The 25,837-nt window shown below is 48.1% G+C and overlaps 1 protein-coding gene across 5 annotated transcripts in view; it reads right to left on the reverse strand.

Moving 5' to 3' along the window:
* The window catches only part of SLC5A11 (solute carrier family 5 member 11), a 53,768-nt gene that overhangs the window by 17,332 nt on the left and 10,599 nt on the right, over positions 1 to 25,837 (reverse strand). For 4 of the 5 annotated variants that reach the window (XM_016189783.2, XM_060172782.1, XM_007526633.3 and 1 more), the window contains exons 2-9: positions 18,151 to 18,380; positions 14,306 to 14,377; positions 12,413 to 12,517; positions 10,471 to 10,530; positions 7,270 to 7,374; positions 6,849 to 6,954; positions 3,441 to 3,521; positions 1,726 to 1,931 (exon numbers count right to left, since the gene is read on the reverse strand). In XM_016189783.2, the coding sequence (XP_016045269.2) occupies positions 1,726 to 1,931; positions 3,441 to 3,521; positions 6,849 to 6,954; positions 7,270 to 7,374; positions 10,471 to 10,530; positions 12,413 to 12,517; positions 14,306 to 14,377; positions 18,151 to 18,288 (873 nt within the window). In that variant the 5' untranslated portion in view covers positions 18,289 to 18,380. The remainder of the gene's footprint in view (positions 1 to 1,725; positions 1,932 to 3,440; positions 3,522 to 6,848; positions 6,955 to 7,269; positions 7,375 to 10,470; positions 10,531 to 12,412; positions 12,518 to 14,305; positions 14,378 to 18,150; positions 18,381 to 25,837) is intronic. The other variant, XM_060172781.1, reaches the window with a different exon arrangement.

The following is a 25,837-nucleotide window of genomic DNA, read 5'->3' on the forward strand; positions in this document are numbered from 1 at the left end:
ACTTTTGATTAAGACCAAGGAAGCTGGGGGGTGGGGGTAGTGGCACACCCAGTTGAGTGCAAATGTTACACTACCTAAGGATCCAGGTTCAAACCTCTGGTCCCCAACCTCAGGGGGAAGCTTCATGAATGGTGAAGCAGTGTTGAAAGTATCTCTTCCTCTCTTTCTTTCTTTCTCTCTCTCACTCTCTTTTTATTTATTTATTTATTATTGGATAGAGGCAGAAACTTTGAGAGAAGAGGAGGAGATAGCAAGATAAAGAGACAGAGAGACACTTGTAGACCGGCTTCATCACTTGTGAAGTTTCCTCCATGCAGGGAGGGACCAGGGGCTTGAACTTGAGTCCTTGAGCACTGTAATGTGTGTGCTTAACCAAGTGTGCCACCTCCTACCCCCCTTTTTAAATTTTTATTTATTTATTATTGGATAGAGACAAAGAAATTGAGAGATGAGGAAATTTCCCTCTCTTATCTCCTCCTCCTCCCCTCTCAATTTCTCTCTGACCTATCAATCAATCAATCAATCAATATTTTTTAATAAATAAATATTTTAAAAGGGAAAGAGAGAAAGGCACAGAGGAGAGACACCTTCAGCACCATGCCACTGCTCATGAAGCCTCCTTCCCCTCCACCATCCCAGTAGGTGAGGGCTGGGGACCTGAACCTGGGTCCTCAAACCTGGTAACAGGTGCACTCTGCCAGGTGAGGCACCATCGGACCCCTCTGGAGTGTTCAGTCTTCAGATCTAACACAGGTGAACTTGGGACTTTTGCTATTGTTCTTCCAGACTCTAGACAGTAAGGCACCCTGAGAATTGACAGAGAGGCCACGGTGAGCTACCAGCACCTCTGTGAGCTGGTTCAGTGAGCTGTGGACACGAGGAAATCAGATGTCACTCCCTGCGGAGTGTGGCTGCAGGGCTGGGTGGTGAGCAGGACAGAGCTGGAATTCTTTCTCTCTCTCTTTTTTAATTTATTTTATTTTTGAGCGAAATGCAGAGAGAGAGAGAGGGAGAGAGAGACACAGAGAGAAGCCCCAGAGCACTGCTCAGCTCTGGCTTATGGTGGTGCGGGGGACTGAACCTGGGATTTAGGAGCCTCAGGCATGAGAGTCTGTTTGCATAACCATTATGCTATCTCCCCCACCCTCTTTCTCTTTTTTCCTAAATATTTTTATTTATTTATTTATTTATTAGACAGAGAAATTGACAGGGAAGGGGGAGACAGAGAAGGAGAGAGACAGAGAGACACCTATAGCCCTGCTTTACCACTCGTGAAGCTTCCTCCCCTGCAGGCTCAAACCTGGGTCCTTGAGCACTGTAATGTGTGTGCTTAACCAGGTGCGCCACCATCTGGCCCCAGAGTTCTTTTTTTTTTAATTATTTTTTAAGATTTATTTATTTTCCCTTAAAAAAATTTTTTTAAATTTATTTTATTTATTTATTCCCTTTTGTTGCCCTTGTTTTATTGTTGTAGTTATTATTGTTGTTGTCATTGTTGGATAGGACAGAGAGAAATGGAGAGAGGGAGGGGAAGACAGAGAGGAGGAGAGAAAGATAGACACCTGCAGACCTGCTTCACCGCCTGTGAAGCGACTCCCTTGCAGGTGGGGAGCCGGGGTTCGAACCGGGATCCTTATGCCAGTCCTTGTGCTTTGCGCCATGTGCACTTAACCCGCTGCGCTACCGCCCAACTCCCTGGCCCCGGAATTCTTTCAATAAGTGTACCTGATCGGTGCACCAATACCAGAGGGACGGGACGGACATTCCAAGCAGGATCCCGGGCCACGGGAGGTCAGAGGTCAGGGGGTCTCGGAAAATGTGGAAGGCATCTTCCCGGGGCAGCCCGCAGCTGCTGTTCTCACTGCGGTTGCTAGCGATGGCCAGGAAGTACTTCTCCTGCAGGCCCTCCAGACCACCAACCGCGGCAAAACCTGGAAGGCAGGGGAACACGGGTTAGCCTGGAACTCACCAGGGGCCACAGCAAGAGGTGAGGGGGAGGGCCAGAGCCCCGGAACTTTCTTGAAGCAGTGCCACCAAGGAAGGCCGTCATCCTACTATAGTTGTATGCCCCCAGAAACATGCCTAAGATGGTTTCCTTAGCTTTCTTCTACTCTAAAGTCCCTAATCTCATCTGCTCTGATCCTACTTTCTGGTTCCTGTTCATTAACCATCTTGACTCAACTTAAGTCATGCCACCTTCCAGACACCAGGCTGCAGATGCTACCATGACTCCACCCCGACTTCTCTGGGCAGACGACCTCACCAATGTGTCCTGGACCCTCGCATCTCCAGAGCTCTGGTCCACTAGGGAAAGACAGAAACAGGCTGGGGGTCTGGATCGATCTGTCAATGCCCATGCTCAGCGGAGAAGCAGCTACAGAAGCCAGAACTACTACGTTCTGCTCCCCATAAACAACCTTGATCCTTGATCTCCCAGCGGGGGAGAAGCGATAGGATGAAGGTAAGAGGACTCTGCACTCCAGCTCCATCAGCACCCAGAGAGAGAGAAGAAAAAGGAGGTAGCTATGATGTCATGAGTGGTTTAGAGGGGAAGAGAGGAGTGAATCAGGAAAAGAAGGGACAACCATGTATAAATGTGGACAGATAGTTGTAGAGAAGATGGTTGGCCCATGTCTACAACTTTAGGGGAACTGTGGTGGATTGCAGTGGGGAGAGTGAAGATTCAGAACTCTGGTGGTGGGAATGGTGTGGATTCAAACCCCTGTCGACATGTAATTCTGTAATATAAAAATATAAAAAATTAAAAGAAAATAAAAAAGAACTAGTCCATGTTGTACCCCAGGATTGAACTCGGGACCTCATGCCAACAAGTCCTGCCCGCTGTCTGCTGGGCCATGGTGGAAAGATTTCTCTTCCCTCTTGCTCCATCTGCATTTATTCAGGGCAGTTCTTCTGGGAGGAAAAGGTTGTCCCTTTTCCCTCTTTTATTATGTATTTAATCATTCATCCATGTCCACAAAAGGACATTTATTTATATTTATTTTTAATTTTTAATATTTATTTAGGTTCCCTTTTGTTGCCTTTTTTATTGTTGTTGTTATTGATGTTGTCGTTTTTGGATAGGACAGAGAGAAATGGAGAGAGGAGGGGAAGACAGAGAGGGAGAGAGAAAGATAGACACCTGCAGACCTGCTTCACTGCCTCTGAAAGACTCCCCTGCAGGTGGGGAGCCGGGGGCTCGAACTCGGATCCTTACGCTGGGTCTTGAGCTCTGCGCCTCATGTGCTTGCTTAACCCGCTGCACTATCGCCCCACCCCTCAGAAGGACGTTTAATGTTTCCCTAGAGAAGCACGCCCCAAGCAGCATTCTTCTGACAGCCAGCTGTGCAGTTCACAGACGTGAGCAGGTGTCTCTACTTGGGGGGTGGGGGGCGGCTGGCATTCATTCGTTCATCATGTGAACCAGGCGCCCCACTTACTGTAGCCCATCAGGGAAAGCGCTCCGATAAGCATGATAAAAGTCTGCAGGGCGTCCGTGTAGATCACAGCAGCCAGACCACCTGAAGGTGGGGGGGGGAGGCACAGAGGTGAGGGGGAGGTCTGATGGTGCAGGGGCAGTCACTCTGGCTCACAGAGGGAAGTTGCAAGTTCAACACCCAATGGGGTAGGGCTGGGCGATGGCACGCTCAGTTGAGCATAGGCTTTGCCAAGGCAGGGACCTGGGTTTGAGCCCCTAGTCCCCACCTGCAGGAAGGGATGCTTCACAAACAGGGAAGCAGAAGCAGATCTTCAGTTATCTCTTTTCTTCCTGTCTGTCTATCTATCTATCTATCTATCTATCCCCCTCCCCTCTTAATATCTCTCTGTCCTATGAAATAAAATAGAAAGAAAAAAGTTAGGAAGGAAGAAATGGCCACCGGGAGTGGTGGATTCGTAGTGCCTGCACAGAGCCCTAGTGACAATCCTGTGGCAATTTTAAAAATAATAATAAAAATCAGGGAGTCAGGCGGTAGTGCAGCGGGTTAAGCGCACATGGTGCAAAGCATAAGGACAAGAGTAAGGATCCTGGTTCGAGCCCCTGGCTCCCCACCTGCGGGGGAGTCGTTTCACAAGCCCTGAAGCAGGTCTGCAGGTGTCTGTCTTTCTCTCCCCCTCTCTGTCTTCCCCTCCTCTCTCCATTTCTCTCTGTCCTATCCAACAACAATGACATCATCAACAACAACAATAAAACAAGGGCAACAAAAGGGAATACATAAATAAATTAATATTTAAAATAATAATAACAAAGACCCAGTGAGGCAGCTGCTTAGTGCTAAGATGACCGACCCCAACGTCTACTCTGAGCACAGCCTTACTTTGCAGTGGACTTTCCTTTGCTGCTCCCTTCATGAGGATGTGAAGCAAAATTTGCCAACTCTCAAAGATGAGCTTGGCCTAAAAGACTTGCTTTGGTCTATGGACTATGGTAGGAGGGTGCTGCCGCCAGACCTCGACCTCAAAGGGGCCTGAAGCTCCTATTCTTGCTCCACTGTTGCCTCCAGACTACCAGAAGCCCAGATTAGCCCAGTGGGTGGCACTGGAGACATGGAGACAGTCCAGCTGAGGGGGGCCGGGTGGTGGCGTACCCAGTTAATTAACAATTGCACTTAGCAGAAAGTGCAAGGACACATGCAAGGATTAGGTCTGGAGCCCCCAGCTTTCCATCTGCAAGGGGGTCGCTTCACAAGTGGAGAAGCAGGTCTGTAGGTGTCTGTCTTTCTCTTTACCTCTTTATCTCCTCCCTCTTCTCCCAATGTCTTTCTGTCCTAGCTAATAAAATAGAAGAAATGGTCACCAGGAGCAGTGGATTCATAGTACTGGCACAGAGTCCCAGTGATAAGCCTGGAGGCAAAAAAAAAAAAAAAAAAGAAGAAAAAGAAAAAGAAGGAGAAGGAGGAGGAGGAGGAGGAGGAGGAGAAGAAGAAGAAGGAGGAGAAGGAGAAGAAGGAGGAGAAGGAGGAGGAGAAGGAGGAGGAGGAGGAGGAGGAGGAGGAGGAGGAGGAGGAGGAGGAGGAGGAGGAGGAGAAATAAAAGAAGAAATAAAAGAAGAAAACCCAGCCATGGGAGTGAGGCCAACTTGTACGTCAGTTGGTCTAGATCTCCCCTCCCCACTCCCTTGCCTCCAGGGTTACCACTGGGGCTTGGTGCCAGCACTATGAATCTACTGTTCCTGCCAGTCATTTTTTCCACTTTTAAAAAAATATTTATTTATTCCCTTTGGTTGCCCTTGTTGTTTTATTGTTGTAGTTATTATTGATGTCGTCGTTGTTGGATAGGACAGAGAGAAATGGAGAGAGGAGGGGAAGACAGAGAGGGGGAGAGAAAGACAGACACCTGTAGACCTGCTTCACCGCCGGTGAAGCGACTCCCCCCGCAGGTCCAGGGAGCCGGGGGCTCAAACCGGGATCCTGACGCAGGTCCTTGTGCTTTGCGCCACTTGTGCTTAACCCGCTGCGCTATCGTCCTACCCCCCCTTTTTTATTGTATAGGACAGAGAGAAATTGAGAGAGGAGGGAAAGAGAAAGACACCTATAGATCTGCTTCACCCCTTGTGACATGACCCCGGCCCCGCAGGTGAAGAGTCGGGAGTCTGGATCTTTGCGAGGGTCCTTGCACTTCATACTATGTGTACTTAACCCAGTGCACCACTGCCCAACCCCCCTCTTTCTCTCACATGTACAAGTACACAAAGACCCCAGTCCCCATCTACAGTGGAGAAATTTCACAAATGGTGAAGCAGATTTTCAGGTGTCTCTCTTCCTCTCTCTTTCTCCCCTCTCAATTTCTCTGTATCCAATGAACAATTAATTAAAAAAAAAAACTGTCGGAAAAGGAAAGGAGCAAGCTGGAACAGAGCATGAAAAGGCAACTATGGGAGTCGGGCGGTAGCGCAGCGGGTTTAAGCACAGGTGGTGCAAAGCGCAAGGACCGGCTCAAGGATCCCGGTTCGGGCCCTGGCTCCCCACCTGCAGGGGAGTCGCTTCACAGTCGGTGAAGCAGGTCTGCAGGTCTCTATCTTTCTCTCCCCCTCTCTGTCTCCCCCTTCTCTCTCCATTTCTCTCTGTCCTATCTAACAACAACATAAATGACAACAACAATAATAATTACCACAACAATAAAAAACAACAAGGGCAACAAAAGGGAAAATAAATTATAAATAAGTATAAAAAAAAGAAAAGACAACTATTCCAAATCAAACAGAGGCCGAGGCCGTGCTCCAGGTCACCTACTCCTCTAAGATGCACCTCCGAGGGGGGAAGCCTTCTCCACCGCAGGCTCCAGGATCACAGGAGTTTGTGAAATGGCTTCACACGGTGTCTGCGTGTGTGTGCATGCGGACACACACACACGCTTGGCACTCCGTAGGCGCAGAATAAACAGCACTTGGGTGCACACATGGGAACTCACACTATGGAGTTATGTCTTATTAAAATTTTCCCTTTTATTCCCCTTTTTTTATTGTTGTTGTAGTTATTATTATTGATGTAATCCTTGTTAGATAGGACAGAGAGAAATGGAGAGAGGAGGGGAAGACAGAGAAGGGGAGAGAAAGACAGACACCTGCAGACCTGCTTCACCTGTAAAGCGACTCTCCTGCAGGTGGGGAGCCGGGGGCTCGAACCGGGATCCTGATGTCTGTCCTTGCGCTTTGCGCCATGTGTGTGCGCTTAACCTACTGCGCCACCGCCCGACTCCCAAACGCTCTGCTTTTTATCAGACAACTCTGGTTCTTTGAAGCATGGAAGCATGGTCTGGAGTAATATCAATGGCTTTAACATCCCCATAGACTGGGTGGCCCACAGTCCCGCCCACCGCCCCTCCCAGCATCGCCCGCCATTCACGGGGACCTGCGATTGTGTAGACAGCTGTGATGGCCAACAGCCCGATGACAGCCAGGTACAGGTCCAGATGCAGAGACTGCTGGATAAAAATGGCACCTGCGTACATGTCCACCTGCAAAGATACCGAGCAGCGCAATGAATGAATGAGGGATTGCATACGTGAAGAACGAATGAATGAACGAATGACATTTGCAAATTTGCAAAACCTGCACACAGGTTCCCCTAGAATAAACTCAAACCATAGCTTTAGATGATTCTAGCAAACACAGAAGAACCACAGGTTAGACTCTCTTCCTCCGTCATTTCCCAGGCCCCAGGCCTGCTGGCAGAACTTGGGCAGGAGTGAAGTGACTGCTTCTCCCCTCTTCATCTTTCCCCAGAGCCCACCCCAGGGGAGGAGGAGCCTCCACGGGGAGCCCTGCCTCACCGAGATCTTGGTGAAGATGTAGATGAACAGGTAGAGCACGGCCAGGGTGATGGGGATCCTCTTACCACCAAAGCGTTTCTGGAGGTATTCTGGCATCGTGGTCACCTGAGGATGGGGCAGAGGGGAGCCCTTGGCACCTAGCTGACTTTGTGTGCCTCTCAACCCATGTCTACCCAGCATATGTTAATCACTCTCAGTGACTGCTGTAAATGAAAAATGAATCTTAATGTTTTTTTTTGCCTCCAAGATTATTGCTAGGGTTATTGCTAGGGCGCAGTGCCTGCACCATGAATCCACTGCTCCTGGAGGCTATTTTTCCCCCTTTTGTTGCCCTTGTTGTTTTATAGTTGTTGTGCTTATTGTTGTTGTTATTGATGTTGTTATTGTTGGGTAGGACAGAGAGAAATGGAGAGAGGAGGGGAAGACAGAGAAGGGGAGAGAAAGACAGACACCTGCAGACCTGCTTCACCACCTGTGAAGTGACCCCCCTGCAGGGGGAGTCTCCCCCTCTCTGTCTTCCCCTCCTCTCTCCATTTCTCTCTGTCCTATCCAACAACAATAATAATCACTACAGCAAGGGCAACAAAAAGGGAATAAATAAATAAATATTTAAAAAAAAGAAAAGTAAATGAATTCACTGTGTGATGCTGGGCAGCTTGTCCCAGCTGAAACAGCCACCAGAATCGAATGGGAGAGACTGGCTCCTTAAATATCACATGAGCAAATGCAGATCCCGACTATGACAGAGATCGAGGCTGCTCAGAGGAGTCAGAAAGGGCTTTCTGGAGGAACTGTTACTTAAAGAAAGATGAGAAAAGGATAGTCATAGAAAGGAAAGACTTCATCAACAACAACAATAATAACTACAACAATAAAACAACAAGGGCAGCAAAAGGGGATAAATAAAAAAAAAAAGAAAGGAAAGACTTTCCAGATGTGGAGCAGCATCGTGGTGGTCAGGGAAGCAGAGAACTGAGGATGTGGACCGGCTAGAGTGGGCGGCATTCACCCAATAAAGGCTTCTTCAGTGAATGAACTGGCTCAGAAGCACTGTGGATGGAGGGTGGAGAGCGTCTCTGAGAGATGCAGTTTCCTTCCATATTGTTTTTGGTTTTTATTTTTTTATATTTATTTATTTATTTATTTTCCCTTTTGTTGCCCTTGTTGTTTTATTGTTGTAGTTATTATTGTTGTTGTCATTGTTGGATAGGACAGAGAGAAATGGAGAGAGGAGGGGAAGACAGAGAGGGGGAGAGAAAGACAGACACCTGCAGACCTGCTTCACCGCCCGTAAAGCGACTCCCGGTCCTAGCGCTTTGTGCCACATGCGCTTAACCTGCTGCACTACGCCTGACTCCTGTTTTTTGTCTTTTGGTTTTTTTTAATCTTTATTTATTGGATAGAGACAGACAGAAATTAAGAGGGAAGGGGGCTGGGAAGGGAGAGAGAGAGACACCTGTAGCCCTGCTTACCCCTGCTCACAAAGCTTACCCCTTGCAGGTGGGGACCAGGGACCCGAACCCGGGTCCTTCCAGGTCCTTCTGCACTGTAACATGTGTGCTCAACCAGGTGTGTCACCACTCTGCCCCCCTTTTTTAAAAAAAAAAAATTTATTCCCTTTTGTTGCCCTTGTTGTTTTATTGTTGTAGTTATTATTGTTGTTGTCATTGTTGGATAGGACAGAGAGAAATGGAGAGAGGAGGGGAAGACAGAGAGGGGGAGAGAAAGAGAGACACCTGCAGACCTGCCTCACAGCTTGTGAAGCGACTCCCCTGCAGGTGGGGGGCCGGGGGCTTGAACCGGGATCCTTATGCTGGTCCCTTGGCTTTGCACCGCCTGCGCTTAACCCGCTGCGCTACTGCTGGACTCCCTGTTTCTTTTTTGTTTTGTTTTTGTTTTTTACTAGAGAACTGCTCGGCTCTGGTTTATGGTGGTGCAGGGGATGGAACCTGGGATTTTGGAGCCTCAGTCAAGAGAGTCTCTTTGCATAACCATTTTGCTCTCTACCCCTACCCGTTTTTGTTTAACTGTTTTTGTTTTGGTTTAACTAGATAGAACACTGCTCAACTCTGGTTTATGGTGGTGCTGGGGACTGAACCTGGGATCTTGGAGCCTCAGGAATGAGAGCTATTTGCATAACCATTATGCTATCTCCCCAGCAGCATTATCCCGTTCTCAAAATATGGGCAAAAAAATTGATTTGAATGTGAAAAGTTTTAGAATATGGAAGATTGTTATGACCTTCAAGTAAGAAAATATTTCCTGGGGCCGGGTGGTGGTGCACTTGGTTGTGTATATGTGTTACAATGAGCAAGGACCCAGGTTCAAAACCCTGGTCCCCACCTGTGGTGGGAAGTGTCACAAGTGGTGAAGCAGTATTGCAGGTGTCTCTCTGTTTCCCTCCCTCTCTTTCTACCCCTTCCTCTCAATTTCTGGCCGTCTCTATTCAATAACGATACTAAAAAAGGAAAATTTCTCTTAGATTTTTTATTTCATTTTCAAAAGACTTGTTTCTTTTAAGATTTTATTTATTAATGAGAAAGACAGGAGAAGAGAGAAAGAACCAGACATCACTCTGGCACACATGCTGCCAGGGATTGAACTCAGGACCTCATGCTTGAAAGTCCAAAGCTTTTTTCACTCCACCACCTCCTGGACCACCAAAAGACTTGTTTATATGAGAGAGACAGACTGACAGAGATCACCAGACAGGCCACCCGACAGATCACCAGCTCTGGTATCAAGGGGTCTCAGGGATTGAACTCATAACCTCAAGAATGCAAGTTATGTGCGATGTCCCCCAGCCTGAAAAGATCTGTTTTAAAACAAAGCCTAAAGGCAGTAGTTTTGTTTGTTTTTGTTTTGATTTTTGTTTGTTTGTTTCTTCATCTCTTCTTCACCAGAGCACTGCTCAGCTCTGGTTTATGGTGGGGATTGAACATGGGACATAGAAGCCTTAGGCATGAGAGTCTTTATTTATTATTATTATTATTTTTTTTTTTGCCTCACCATAATGCAATCTCTCCAACCCCCAAAAGACAGTAGCTATTGAGAAGGGTGATGGATGTGATTACATTAAAACTGAGAGCTTGATACGTTAAACTTGAGATCCCATTACCAAAATACACTGCAGGGAGTGTGAAAAGGCAAGTCCCAGAACAGAGGGACACAAAGCCACAGCACTCGACCCCTCGGGCTCACCTGGCCAGAGATGTAGATGGGAAGAAAGACCCAGGACAACAACAGCACGAAAAACAAACCCTAGAAAATAAGAAAGCCGAGTCAGTCCCCACTCCCGCCACCTCAAGCTCCTTCTCCGGCTTCTACTCCGCACCCTGAGCTGACTTCCACCATCGCTCCTTCTGGGTGCTTTTGCTTTGTGAATCGGTGACACTGGGGATCAACCTAAGTCCTGTCACATGCAAGTCCCTGGCACTACCACTGTGCCACCTCAAACCCAGGTCTCCAGGTCTGAGGAGGAGCAGAGGCTGACGTCATGATGAAAGCTCTTTACCACGCCCGCTGTGCACCACGTGGTGTGTAGGGTGACATCACGGTCCAGCCCATGGCCCCTTCCTCCTTGGGCAGTGGGGTTAGGACTGGGCCTTGAGGTCAGGCAGGTAGCTGCTACTGAGACTCCGATGGCTCTGGAGGAGGCAACACGGAGTGGGAACTCACTGGCCATGCCTGGGAACAGAGCCTGGCTGGGTTGCTGCAAGCAAATCCACAGGTGAGATGACACCTATTGAATGCTTCCTGGGCACCAGCTATTCCTCTGCAGCCTGGACAAGCAATGCATTCATTCAGTGCTTCCGCGGGCAGGTACCATTGCTGTGCTTACTGTATGCATTAGGCTCAGAGAGGTTAAGTGACTTGCCCTGGGTCACACAGTTTTGGAACCGGGATGTTTGGTCTGTGACTGAACCCCCTAATATGATAAGGTCTGTCATTCACTGACTCTGAAGCATGGATTAACCTTTTAGAAAGTGTTAGTGGAAAAAAAAAAAAGAAAGTGTTAGTGGGGGTCGGTCAGTACCGCAGTGGGTTAAGCACATGTGGCGCAAAGTGCAAGGACTGGCCTACAGATCCCGGTTCGAGCCCCGGCTCCCCACCTGCAGGGGAGTCGCTTCACGAGGGGTGAAGCAGGTCTGCAGGTGTCTCTCTTTCTCTCCCCCCTCTGTCTTTCCCTCCTCTATTCATCTCTCTCTGTTCTATCTAACAACTATGACATCAACAACAACAATAATAACTACAACAACAATAAAAACAAGGGCAACAAAAAAGAAAATTAAAAAAAATTAAACCTTGTGGTATTCACATAGTTTTTATGTTGGTCAATTGCTAGCTAATACACAGTAATACCTCCCAGTCCCATGATGCTTCCAGTCTCGTGCCTCAAGGAAATGATTCTTTTTTTATTTTAATTTTTTGGCATCATGTATTTATTTATTAGAGACAGCCAGAAATTGAGAGGGATGGGGGTGATAGAGAGGAAGAGAGACAGAGAGACACCTGCAGCACTGCTTCACCACTCGCAAAGTTTTCCCCCTGCAGGTGGGGACTGGGGGCTCGAACCTTGGTTCTTGCACATTGTAACATGTGCGCTCAACCAGGTGTGCCACCACCCGGCCCCAAGGAAATTATTCTGAATCCCAGTCTCCACACACCTGTTTGTCAGGGTCATGGGCTTAAGCCCCCCAGTCCCCAACAAGCATTTCCATGTAGAGCCCTGAAGTTTGTGATCAAACTAATTGTTGCCAACCAGGGTGCCCTTCCTGTTTGTTTTTTTTCCATAAAGCATCAATCCGTTTTTTTAATTGTTGTAGTTATTATTGTTGTTATTGATATTGTCATTGTTGCATAGGACAGAAAGAAATGGAGAGAGGAGGGGAAGACAGAGAGGGGGAGAGAAAGACACCTGCAGACCTGCTTCACCACCTGTGAAGGACTCCCCTGCAGGTGGGCAGCCGGGGGTTCGAACCGTGATCCTTATGCCGGTCCATGCGCTTTGCGCCACCTGCACTTAACCTGCTGCGCTACCGCCTGACTCCCGAGCATCAATCCATTTTTAAATGTTTGGGGACATTTACACAACTGTCCTGCTCTGCCCCAGGACCACTAGGTAGAAGCTATGAACACTCACGTTTATCTCATAAGCAGCTGCAGAAATGCCTGCGGCAGCTCCTGACCCAGCCAGGCCAACGAAATGTCCACTGCCAACATTGCTGGCAAACAAAGAGGCCCCCACCTGTGGGGAGAAGGGCAGGTGAGAGCCAGGAGCCAAGGTCTAGTCGGCCGGCCATCTCCCCCTCTGCCATGCTCCTAAGGGACCAGGACAGAGAGAAGCAGAGGCTGGTCGTAGTTGTTGCTCACTGAGTCAGGGAAAATAAATACAAAGCTTGCAAGTTTCCCAGAACCTGTGAGACAACGCAGGTGACTGACAACACCATGAGAATGGGTCTTTTGGAGAGTTCCGAGCCTTTTCCAATCTACTCATTTGAAACGCCTTTGAAAATACTAATTGGGGCTGGGCAGTGGCGCACCTGGCTGAGCGCACATGTTACAGTGTGCAAGGACTCAGGTTCGAGCCCCCAGTCCCCACCTGTAGGGGGAAAACTTCACAAGCGGTGAAGCAGGTCTGCAGGTGTCTCTCTGTCTCTTTTCTATCTCCCTCCTTCCCCCTCGATTTCTGGCTTCCTCTATCCAATAAATAAAGATAATAATGGGGGCCGGGCAGTAGTGCAGCAGGTTAAGTGCATATGGCATAAAGCACAAGGACTGGAATAAGGATCCCAGTGAAGCAGGTCTGCAGGTGTTTGTCTTTCTCTCCCTGCTCTCTGTCTTCCCATCCTCTCTCGATTTCTCTCTGTCCTACCCAACAACAACTACAGAAATGACAACAATAATAACAACAATGATAAGCAACAAGGGCAACAAAAGGGAAAAAATAGCCGCTAGGAGCAGTGGATTCGTAGTGCAGGCACCGAGCCCCAGCGATAACCCTGGAAGCAAAATAATAATAATAAAGGTAATGACAAAAGAAAGAAAATACTAATCAATTTGTCTTGTGGATTTCATGTTCGAAGTTCTCAACCTCCGTTCCACCTTGTCCTGACAACTGCCTCCAGTTTTCCGTCAGGACTCTGTCTCTGTCATTTCTCATCGTATACACTTCAGGGGAGGCCTCATACTCCCCAGCTCAGGCACTTAGGGTCTGAGCCAGGCTTGAGGCTAGTAGGTGCTAGGATGGACAGAATCATACATGAGATATTTTCTTTATATTTTATGTATATATTTATATGCCCCTTTTTTGTTGCCCTTGTTTTTATCATTGGTGTGGTTATTATTACTGTTGTTATTGATGTTGCTGTTGTTGGATAGGACAGAGAGAAATGGAGAGAGGAGGGGAAGACAGAGGGGGGGAGACAGACACATGCAGACCTGCTTCACCACCTGTGAAGCGACTCCCCTGCAGGTGGGGAGCCGGGGGCTCGAACCCAGATCCTTACACCGGTCCTTGCGCTTTCCTCCATGTGCGCTTAACCCACTACGCTACCACCAGACTCCCCTGTTTCTCTTTCTATCTCCCCCTTCTCTATCAATTTTTCTGTGTTTATAAAGAAAGAAAGAAAGAAAGAAAGAGAGAGAGAGAGAGAGAGAGAGAAAGAAAGGAAAGAGGAAGACAAACTAGTTGCTTGTGAAGTCACTGGAGTGCCAGTTGTGAAATGAGGTCAGCCCTCTATCTTCCCTTAGGTAATCCCATAAATTATCTTCTTTTTTTAATGTAAGCTTTCACTAGTTCTATATTGCGATTTCCAGACAACATGAAACCAAAGGGTCCTAAGACAGAATCCACAAGTTTTGCTTTTTTTTTTTTTTTAACCAGAGCACTGCTCAGCTCTGGCTTATGGTGATGCAGGGGACTGAACCTGGGCCTTTGGAGCCTCAGGGGTGAGAGACTCTTTGCATAACCATTATGCTAGCTCCACCCACCCACCCCATACACACGATTTTAATCACACTGAAGACCACTCACCGGCCACCACACCATGTCCCCTCCAGCTAGGAAGTAGCCCTTCACTGTGTCTTTTTTGGTCTTCACTGTGGACTGAAGCAAAGAGGAGGAGGAGAGAGGGGAGATGTTAGTGATCAGAGGCTTCCTGAAGTGCCCCCAAGCCACAGATTACAAGCTGCAAGTTTAATAGGCCAGATCTGGACGTTAAATATATTTTGGTTCAATACACAGTTTTTAAAAAAATATTTTTTATTTATGGGGAGTCGGGCGGTAGCGTAGTGGGTTAAACACAGGTGGCGCAAAGCGCAAGGACCAGTGTAAGGATCCTGGTTTGAGACCCCGGCTCCCCACCTGCAGGGAGTCACTTCACAGAAGGTGAAGCAGGTCTGCAGATGTCTATCTTTCTCTCCCCCTCTCTGTCTTCCCCTCCTCTCTCCATTTCTCTCTATCCTATCCAACAACGACGACATCAACAATAATAACTACAACAACAATAAAAACAACAAGGGCAACAAAAAGGAAATAAATAAATATTTCTTAAAAAATATTTTATTAATGGGGAGTGGGGCTGTAGTGCAGTGGGTTGAGCGCAGGTGGCACAAAGCACAAGGACCGGCGTAAGGATCCCGGTTTGAGTCCCCGGTTCCCCCCCTGCAGGGGAGTCACTTCACAGGCGGTGAAGCAGGTCTGCAGGTGTCTATCTTTCTTTCCCCCTCTCTGTCTTTCCCTCCTCTCTCCATTTCTCTCTGTCCTATCCAACAACAATGACATCAATAACAACAACAATGATAAACAACAAGGGCAACAAAAGGGAATAAATAAATAAATAATTTAAAAAAAAAAAAGATTGAGCTTTCTGACAGGAAACATACTTTTTTTTTTTGTTTTTGCCTCCGGGATTATTGCTGGGGCCCGGTGCCTGCACTACCAATCCACTTCTCCTGGAGACCATTGTTTCCCTTTGGTTGCCTTTATGTTTATCTTGTTGTTGTTATTATTGTTATTGCTGGATAGACAGAAAGAAATGAAGAAAAGAAGGGAAGACAGAGAGGTGGAGAGAAATACATCTGCAGACCTGCTTCACTGCTTGTGAAGCAACTCCCTGCAGGTGGGGAACCGGGGGCTCGAACAGGGATTCTTAGCACCATGTGCACTTAACATGGTGCGCTACTGCCAGGCCCCCATGAGCATATGATCTTTATCCTGACAGTTCCCTTCCAGGGAACTTATTCTACATCACTGTCACACATACCCCAGAATAATGAGTGTACAAAGTTTGCTTGTTGGAGCATGATTTGTCATAGTGAGACGAGAACCAATCTGACTGACCTCAGCAAATTAAAGAATCGTCAGTACCAGCAGCTAATAAAATAACTTGCAGGTTTTAAAAAGATGAGGCAGCTCTTTTTAAATTTTTTTTAATATTTCATTATTTATTATTTTTTAAAGACTTTTAAAATTTTATTTATTTATTTTCCCTTTTGTTGCCCTTGTTTTCATTGTAGTTGTAGTTGTTATTGTTGTCGTTGTTGGATAGGACAGAGAGAAATGGAGAGAGGAGAGGAAGACAGAGAGGGGGAGAGAAAGAGAGACACCTGCAGACCTGCTTCACTGCCTGTGAAGCGACTCCCCTGCAGGTGGGGAGCCGGAGGCTTGAACCTGGATCCTTATGCTGGTCCTTGCGCTACGCGCCACGTGCGCCTAACCCGCTGCACTACTGCCTGGCTCCCTCATTATTTATTTTTTTACCAGAACACTGCTCAGCTCTGGCTTATGGTGGTGCAGGGATTTGAACCTGGTACACTGGAGCCTCAGTCATGAGAGTCTCTTTGCAGAACTGTTATGCTGTCTACCCTCGCCTGAGGCAGCTTTTATGTATTGATAGGGTAAGATAATCTAAGAGACTCTGATAAGTGAAAAATAAGGTAAAAGAACAAAACAGAATGTGGGGTTGGGGAGAGAGTGTAATAGTCCTGTAAAAGACTTTCATACTTGAGGCTCTGAGGTCCTAGGTTCAATCCTTAGCACTACCAGAAACCAGAGCTGAGCAATGCTTTGGTCTCTCTCTCTCTCTCTCTCTCTCTCTCTCTCATTAAAATTAATTAATTAGAAAAGCAATACATGTGATAAGTTGTCTTCTATTTAAAAGTAGAGAGGGGCTGTGGAGTGGCACATTGGGTTAAGGGCACATAGTATAAAGCCCAAAGACCCACGCAAGGATCTTGGTTCGAGCCCCCGGCTCCCCACCTGCAGGGGAGTCGCTTCACAGGTGGTGAAGCAGGTCTGCAGGTGTCTATCTTTCTTTGCCCCTCTCTGTTTTCCCCTCCTCTTTCAATTTCTCTCTGTCCTGTCAAAATTAATATACATAGGCTGGTGGTGGCACACATGGTTGAATGCACACATTACAATGTACAAAGACCCAGGTTTGAACCCTAGTCCCCACCTGTTGGGAAAAAGCTTTGTGAGTGGTAAAGCAGGGCTGCAAGTCTCTCTCTCTGTCACCCCCTTCCCTCTCCATTTCTGGCTGTCTCTATCCAATAAATAAATAAAGATAATAAAAATTTTTTTAAAAAAGTGACCGCCCAGGGCAGTCGATTCATAGTGCTTGCAACAAGCCCCGGTGATAACCCTGGAGGCAAAATAAATAAATTAAATTAAATTAAAGGAGAGAAATGTGAAATAATACTGGCTTCCATTTGCATAAAGAAATCCTGGAAGGGTAGCCTAGTGTACTGAACCTTTTTTTCTTTTTATATTTATTTATTTTCCCTTTTTGTTGCCCTTGTTTTTCACTGTTGTTGTAGTTATTGTTGTTGTTGTCTTTGTTGGATAGGGCAGAGAGAAATGGAGAGAGGAGGGGAAGACAGAGAGGAGGAGAGAAAGACACCTGCAGACCTGCTTCACGGCCTGTGAAGCGACTCCCCTGCAGGTGGGGAGCCTGGGGCTCCAACCGGGATCCTGACGCAGGTCCTTGCACTTTGCGCCACGTGCGCTTAACCCAATGCGCTACCGCCGGATTCCCTGAACCTTTCTTTATCACCTATGGCAGGAAGGGTGACTTCCACACTACGATCATCATCTCTGGCATTATGCTATTCCACTGCAGAATACTGTGCCCCAGGATGGTTCCGTAGCCCCCATGTCCACTTGGTCGATTCCAAATTATATTCCTCCATGAGGATAATTTCTGGAACCATCTGTTCCACCCCGGTTCCATGGCTGCCAGTTCTTAGCAACATTGCCCCGCCAGATATTCGTCGGGATGCGGCATCATCTAAATTCATTTCCCACGTCTATGCTCGACCGGACCTGCCAATTTACGCGGATATCTTCGCCCACCCTGTCCAACGCTTGAGGTCTAGTCATCCAATCTGGTCCCCTACACCTACACTGAACTTCTCTGTTCCAGACTCTTGGAAACAGAGTTGGCAGTCAGCTGAGGTAAAGAACAAACACCTCATCACAGACCCCTGCAAGCGTCAACCCGGCTTTGACCTAGCACGTTATGATTGGGCCCTCCTCAATCGCTATCGAACAGGCCATGGCCGGTGCGCCGCTATGTTCCATCGCTGGGGAGCCAGAGACGACCCGAACTGCCCCTGCGGCTACAGACAGACTATGACCCACATAGTCAACGACTGCCACCTCTCCAGATTCAAAGGAGGTCTCGAAACTTTACATCAGGCTCAACCTGATGCTGTTGACTGGCTACGGAAGAAGGGCAAACGCTAGAAGAAGGAAGGGTGACAGTGTCGTAGCTTGTCCCTCCCTGTGTCTTAGCCCTAAAATGATGATGGGGGTAAGTCACGCCTCCAATCAGGCAGTGCCTCCCACTCCTCCAGCCCCCCAACCCCAATCCCGCTTACCCAAAGTCCAACAGCCAGGACAAAGAGGAAATACAGAACCAACACTGCGATGTCACCTGCCTCCAGGCTCCTTTGGGGAAACGCCTCCAGAGGATCCTCCGGCTGTGTGGGCGGAGGGCTGCTGGGGCTGCTCTCCATGGTGCTGAATAAGTTCCGTGCTGAGGAAGTGAAAGCTTGTGTCAGATGTCAGAATCCGGGGGTCTCCCTTCCCATGTCTTCATGGCTGCCTCCTTGGCGCATCCAAGCAAGAAGATGGTGGAGACAGATATTCAGGGCAGTGCGTCTGTCCGTCCGTCTGTTTAATTATTCACCTCACACATACTTAGAATGAAGTCACACCACATCCACCATTCATACTGGCCAATGCAGCAAACTCATATGGCAAAACAGAAAGAAGAACAAATAGTTTAGATGGTACAGATGGTTTCACCACTTTCTTCTACTTAGTAAACTTATGTCCAGGAGTGAGGAAAAACAGAAAAAAGAAAAACAAAACCAGATAAGTCTGTGTTCCCTGAGTATCTAAGAGCTGGTTCGTCGTTGTGGAGTAAATCCCATAATCTGGGGGCTGGGAGGTAGTGCACTGGGTTAAGCGCGTATGGTGCAAAGCACAAAGGCTGGCATAAGGGTCCCGGTTTGAGTCCCCAGCTCCCCACCTGCAGGGGAGTCGCTTCACAAGCGGTGAAGCAGGTTTGCGGGTGTCTATCTTTCTCTCCCCCTCTTGGTCTTCCCCTCCTCTCTCGGTTTCTCTCTGTCCTATTCAACAACAACAACAGCTATGACAACAACAACAACAACAGCTATGACAACAATAACAACTACAACAAGGGCAACAAAATGGGAAAAATGGCCTCCAGGAGCAGTGGATTCGTGGTGCAGGCACCAAGCCCCAGCGATAACCCTGGAGGCTAAATAAATAAATAAATCTCACAATCTTACTGCAATGCTGGATATGTCCTTTCTTAAAAAATGTTTTATTTTTTATTATCTTTATTTATTGGATAGAGACAGAGAGAAATTGAGAGGAAGGGAAGAGAGAGGAGAGACAAAGAGACACCTGCAGCCCTACTTCACCACTTGTGAAGCTTCCCCCTGCAGGTGGGGGCCAGGTGTTTGAACTCGGGTCCTTGTGCACTGTGACATGTGTGCTTAACTAGGTGTACCTGCCCTCCCAATTTTTTTTTAACTATCTTTATTTATTGAGTAGAGACAGACAGAAATCAAGAGGGAAGTGGGAGACAGAGAGGGAGAGAGTCAGAAAGACACCTGCAACACTGCTTCACCACTTGCAAAGCTTTTCCTTTGCAGGTGGGGACCAGGGGCTCGAACCCAGGTCCTCGCACACTGTAACATGTGCACCCAACCAGATGGCACCCCCTCAGCCCTTGGATATGCCCTTAAAAGCTAATATATTTAATAGGCACTTAGTACAAGCCAGCCATCTTTGAAAATGTCTACATATCTGCAAAGAGAACACTATTTTAAAAAAATATTTTATTGTGGTCCGGGAGGCGGCACAATGGATAAAGCATTGGACTCTCAAGCATGACGTCCTGAGTTCAATCCCCGGCGGCACATGTGCCAGAGTGATGTCTGGTTCTTTCTCTCCCTCCTCCTATCTTTCTCATTAATAAATAAATAAAATCTTTAAAAAATATTTTATTTATTTATTAATGAGAAAGATAAGAGGAGAGAGAACCAGACATCACTCTGGTACATGTGCTGCCAGGGATTGAACTCAGGACCTCATGCTTGAGAATCTAATGCTTTATCCACTGCGCCACCTCCCGGGCCACAAGAACACTGTTTTTTTTTTTTTTTAACATACAGTTTTTTTTATTATTATCTATTTATTGGATAGAGACAGCCAGAATTTGAGAAGGAAGGGGGAGATAAAGGAGAGAGACAGAGAGACACCTGCAGTCCCTCTTCACCGCTCACAAAGCTTTCCCCCTGCAGGTAGGGACCAGGGGCTCAAACCCAGGTCCTTGCACACTGTAACATGTGCGCTCAACCAGGTGCGCCACCGCCTGGCCCCGAAAACACTATTTTATCACAGTTTTACGGGGAGCAAAACTGAGACAGAGAAGTAAGTTGTGCAAGATGATACATCCCAGGTAGTGATGCTTGGGTTTCAAGGAAAATAATCTTGCTCTAGAATCCATGCCTGAAACCGCTGTCCTAAACTGGTTTTCAGTATCTTGCGCCTCTAAGAGCAATTTAAAGGCTTCCTGTGGAAGGCAGAATAATATTCTTTTTTTTTAAAAAAAAATTATCTTTTTTATTTTTTTATATTTATTTATTTTCCTTTTTGTTGCCCTTGTTGGTTTTTTATTGTTGTTGTAGTTATTGTTGTTGTTATTGTTGTCGTCATTGTTGGATAGGGCAGAGAGAAATGGAGAGAGGAGGGGAAGACAGAGAGGGGGAGTGAAAGACAGACACCTGCAAACCTGCTTCACCGCCCGTGAAGCGACTCCCCTGCGGGTGGGGAGCCGGGGGCTCGAATTGGGATCGTTACCCCGGTCCTTGTGCTTCGCACCATGTGCGCTTATCCCGCTGTGCTGCTGCCTGACTCCCCCCAAAATATTATCTTTATTTATTTATTGGATGGACAGTCAGAAATTGGTAGCGAAGGAAGAGATAGAGAGTGAGAGAGACAGAGAGACACCTGCAGCCCTGTTTTACCAATGACAAAGCTTTCCCCCTGCAGGTGGGGACTGGGGCTCAAACCTGGGTCCTTGTGCATTATAACCTGTGCGCTCACCACCTGGATCCCTGGAATAATCCTTTATCCATGATGTGCACATCCTAATCCCTAGAACCTGTGAGTGTGTTAAACTATCTGACAGAGGAAAAGTAAATTTGTAGATGGGATTAAGGTAATTTGTTAGTTCTCCTTAAAATAGGGAGATTATCTTGCGTTTTCCAGGCAAGGCTAATGCCACTGTAAGGGCTCTAAAAAGTAGAGGGATGGGGGGGGCAGGCGTTAGCACAGCAGGTTAAGTGCACATGGTGCCAAGCACAAGGACCAGTGTAAGAATCCCAGTTCGATCCCCCGGCTCCCCACCAGCAGGGGAGTCGCTTCACAGGTGGTGAAGCAGGTCTGCAGGTGTCTATCTGTCTCTCCCCCTCCCTGTCTTCCCCTCCTCTCTCCATTTCTCTCTGTGCTATCCAACAACAACAACGATAATAACAACAACAATGATAAACAACGAGGGCATCAAATGGGAAAAAATAGCCTCCAGGAGCAGTGGATTCGTAGTACAGGCGCTGAACCCCAGCGATAACTCTGGAGGCAAAAGAAAAAAAAAAAGCAGAGGGCTGGGTCTGGGTGGTGGCACAACCAATTGAGTGCATACATTGCCATGCACAAGGACCTGGGTTTGATCCCCCACTCCCCACCTGTGGGAAGCAGGGGAGCCTCATGAGCAGTAAAGCAGGGCTGCAGTTGTCTCTCTTTCTCTTTCTCTCTCCCTCTATACCTTCCCTTTCTCTTCTCCCTCAATTCTCTGTCTCAGCAATAGCCTGGTGGTTAAAAGAAAGAGAAGTGTGAAGTGCAAGAACCAGCACAAGGGTCCTGATTCAAACCCCCAGCTCCCTACCTGTGGTGGGGGAGGGACACTTCACAACTGGTGAAGCAGGTCTGCAGGTGTCTATCTTTCTCTCCCCCTCTCTGTCTTCCCCTCCTTGCTCCATTTCTCTCTGTCCTATCCAACAACAGCAGCAGCAGCAACAACAGTGGGAAAAGATGGCCTCTAGGAGCAACCCCACCACCACCCAGCCACCTTGATCTTCCATAAAATGCATTCAGTAAAATGTGAGTTCCAGCATTCTTTTCTGGCTTATGGTGGTGCACGGGGGGTTAGGACCTGGGACTTTGGAGCCTCAGGCAAGAGAGTCTTTTAACATAACCATTATGCTATATACCCTGACCCTGATTTCCAGAATTCTTAATGCACTTGTGTTTTGTTTTATATATATACATATTTTTTCTTTAGCACTTGTGCTTTTTTTTTTTTTTTTTAGAATTTATTTATTTATTCATGAGAAAGATAGGAGGAGAGAAAGAACCAGACATCACTCTGGTACATGTGCTGCTGGGGATCGAACTCAGGACCCATGCTTGAGAGTCTATGCCTTAGGCACTGCGCCACCTCCCGGACCACAGCACTTGTGCTTTTTTAAAAAAGTTTTAATTAATTTATTATTTATTCCCTTTTGTTCCCCTTGTTTTATTGTTGTAGTTATGATTGTTGTTGTCATTGTTGAATAGGACAGAGAGAAATGGAGAGAGGAGGGGAAGACAGAGAGGGGGAGAGAAGGACAGACACCTGCAGACCTGCTTCACCGCCTGTGAAGCGACTCCCCTGCAGGTGGGGAGCCGGGGGCTCGAACCGGGATCCTGACGCCGGTCCTTGTGCTTTGCGCCATGTGCGCTCAACCCGCTGCGCCACCGCCCGACTTCCAGCACTTGTGTTGTTTCAATCCACTTAGGTTTTGTTTGTTTGTTTGTTTAATGAGAACAGAGCACTGCTCAACTCTGGCTATGGTGGTGCTGGGACCTTTGGAGCTTTGGGGATTTCAGTCCTCGGCTGCAGTTTTTTTTTTTCTTTCCATTCTGTATCCAGAGAGAGAGAACAAAGAGACGGAAAGACGGGAGCGGCCTACTGTCCACGGTGCTCCCTCACGGCGCCAGGGCTCAAATCCAGGGCCTCATCCACTGTAAGGCGTGCTTTCTACTTCCGGTGCCCTCTGCTCACGTCTAGGCAGTATTTCTTTCTCTCCCCCCCCCTTTTAATTCTTATTTATTTATTGACTCATGAAGAAGATAGCAGGAGGAAGAACCAGACATCACTGTGGTACAGGTACTGCCAGGGATTGAACTCAGGACCTCATGCTTGAGAGTTCAATGCTTTACCCACTGCGCTGCGCCATCTCCTGGACCACACGAGGCAGGGCTTCTCATATGCTCCACAGGGAAAGAAGCCTTGTCGCCAGGTGAGTGAGGGACAGAGGGAGACTCCGTCTAGGACTTGGTCCAGGGCTGTCTGGACATGAATCCAGAGCCTTCAGCCTGCCCCCCACACCCCCCTCCCGACTCTGAGGACAGTGGGGACTGGGCGCTTCGAGGCAGCTTGAGGTGGAGCTTGATGCCCAACTGGGAAGGGGGCTGTTTTAGAAGTCAGGAGAGGAAGGGGGGAAGAGAAGAGGGGGGGGGGAAGTGGCCTGAGCCTGCCCCTCCCCCAGCTGCCCCTGCCTGGCACTGGAGCAGATAAAGGAGTCATTTATCACCATTCTGGGCAAGCTGGCGCCAGCTCCAAGCGCTTCCTGATCCCCAGGGGTGAGGGGGTATGGCGCCTAGGGCCTGGCTGCTTCTTCACCACAGGTACAGGAAGGACCAGGGACACTAAGTACCTCACTGCCTCAGCTGCTGGAGAGCCCATGCACTCACCGTGCAATCCCTTCCCACATTCCTCCTCCCTCCTCCTCCTCCTCACTAGGGGGGGTGGGGCTCAGGGAGAGAAAAGGTCACAGTGAGTGCCTGGGGTGGGATTAGAACCCCGGTGATGAGGCAAAGCTCAGTGGGTTATCCTCTGCTGCGGGCCTCTTTCCTTCTCGCTGCCTCTTTCCTTCTCTCCCTCTCTCCTCCCTCCCCATCCTCACTTCTTTCTGCCCCGTTTTCTCTGTTCTTCCCAGTTACTAAGCACCAGCCACCTCCCAGATTCTGAGCAAGAACCTGGACATTCAGTAAACAGTCACTTAAAAGGCACTATGTCCTAGAGCCAGACGGAGGTGCACCTGCCTGAGCACATACATCACAGTGTGCAAGGACCCAGGTTCAAGCACCCAGTTCCCACCTGCAGGACAGAGGCTTCATAAGCAGTGAAGCAGGTGTCTCTCTGTCTCTCTCTATCACTCCCTCTTCTCTTAATTTTCTCTGTCTCTATCAAATAAATAAATCAAATTGAAAAAGAAACAGCTGGGGCCAATGGTGGCGCACCTGGTTGCACACACATATGTTTTAATGCTCAAGGACCTAAGTTTGAGCCCCCGGTCCCCACCTGCAGGGGGAAAGCTTTGCAAATGGTGAAGCAGAGCTACAGGTGTCTCTCTGTCTCTCTTGCTCTCCATCACCTCCTTCCCTCTCAATTTCTGGCTGTCTTTATCCAATAAATAAAGATTAAAAAAGAAAAAGAAACAGCCTTAAAAAGAGAGAGAAAAGGGGTCAGGTGGTAGCGCAGCGGATTAAGCGCACGTGGCGCAAAGTGCAAGGACCGGGGTAAGGATCCCGGTTCCAGCCCCCGGCTCCCCACCTGCAGGGGAGTCGCGTCACAGGTGGTGAAGCAGGTCTGCAGGTGTCTCTCTTTCTCTCCCCCTCTCTGTCTTCCCCTCCTCTCTTCGGTGGTCACAGAGGACAGAGAGTGGACGTGACCCTGTCCCCAGATGCCCTCTGCCTCTCGAGCAGATGCCCTGGGAGGCCCATCCCTGTGGGTGCAGGAAGGGAGGGCTGGTGAGTGTCCTTACACAGAGAGGCCTAGAACAGCTCTTTGTTTGCAAGGCCAGTGCCTGCTGGCCAAGGAACAAAGGGAGCTGCTCTCCCAGCTCCTTCTGAGCAGTGACATAACATTCCCAGGCAGATGTGGGGCTTTTTTTCCACTCCGCAAAGCAAGGAGACAGTGGGGGGCTGGGTCCATGGGCATATGCTGCTTGTCCTTTCTTAGCTTGGCTCCTGTGTTACCCTGCCACGGTAACACGTGCGCTACCTGACCTCTGTCTAAAAGGCCTTATTTTTATTTATCTGGGGTGAAGGAAGTGCTAGTGGTCACACCCAGGGCCCCAGACATGTAAAACATGTGCTCTACCACTGAGCCACCTCCTAGGCCCCAGATAAACCCTTTGAAAAGGGAAGTGATAGAGAGTCAGTGGTAGCACAGCGGGTTAAGCACAGGTGGCACAAAGCACAGGGACCGGCTCAAGGATCCCGGTTCGAACCCCCAGTTTCCTACCTGCAGGGGAGTCGCTTCACAGGCGGTGAAGCAGGTCTGCAGGTGTCTGTCTTTCTCCCCCCCTCTCTGTCTTCCTCTCCTCTCTCCATTTCTCTCTGTCCTATCCAACAACAGTGACATCAATAACAAAAACAACAATAAAACAGCAAGGGCAACAAAGGGGAATAAATAAATATTTTAAAAATGGGGTGTGGAAGCTGAGTGGTGGCTTACTTGGTTGAGGACACGTGTTATAATGCGCAAGGACCCAGGTTCAAGTCCCCAGTCCCCACCTGCAGGGGGAGCTCACAAGTGGTGAGGCAGGGCTGTAGGTGTCTCTCTCCCTCTCTATCTCCTTCGTCCCTCTCAATTTCTCTGTCTCTCTCCAATAAATTTAATTTATTTATTTATTTTAAACATTTATTTATTTATTCATTCCCTTTTGTTGCCCTTGTTTTATAGTTGTAGTTATTATTGTTGTTGTTGTTGATGTTGTTGTTGGATAGGACAGAAAGAAATGGAGAGAGGAGGGGAAGACAGAGGGGGAGAGAAAGATAGACACCTGCAGACCTGCTTCACCGCCTATGAAGCGACTCCCCTGCAGGTGGGGAGCTGGGGGCTCGAACCAGGATCCTTACGCCGGTCCTTGCACTTTGTGCCACGTGCGCTTAACCCACTGAGCTACCACCCGACTCCCTTAT

Source organism: Erinaceus europaeus, chromosome 15 (genome assembly GCF_950295315.1).
Source record: "Erinaceus europaeus chromosome 15, mEriEur2.1, whole genome shotgun sequence".
Taxonomy (NCBI): Eukaryota; Metazoa; Chordata; class Mammalia; order Eulipotyphla; family Erinaceidae; genus Erinaceus; species Erinaceus europaeus.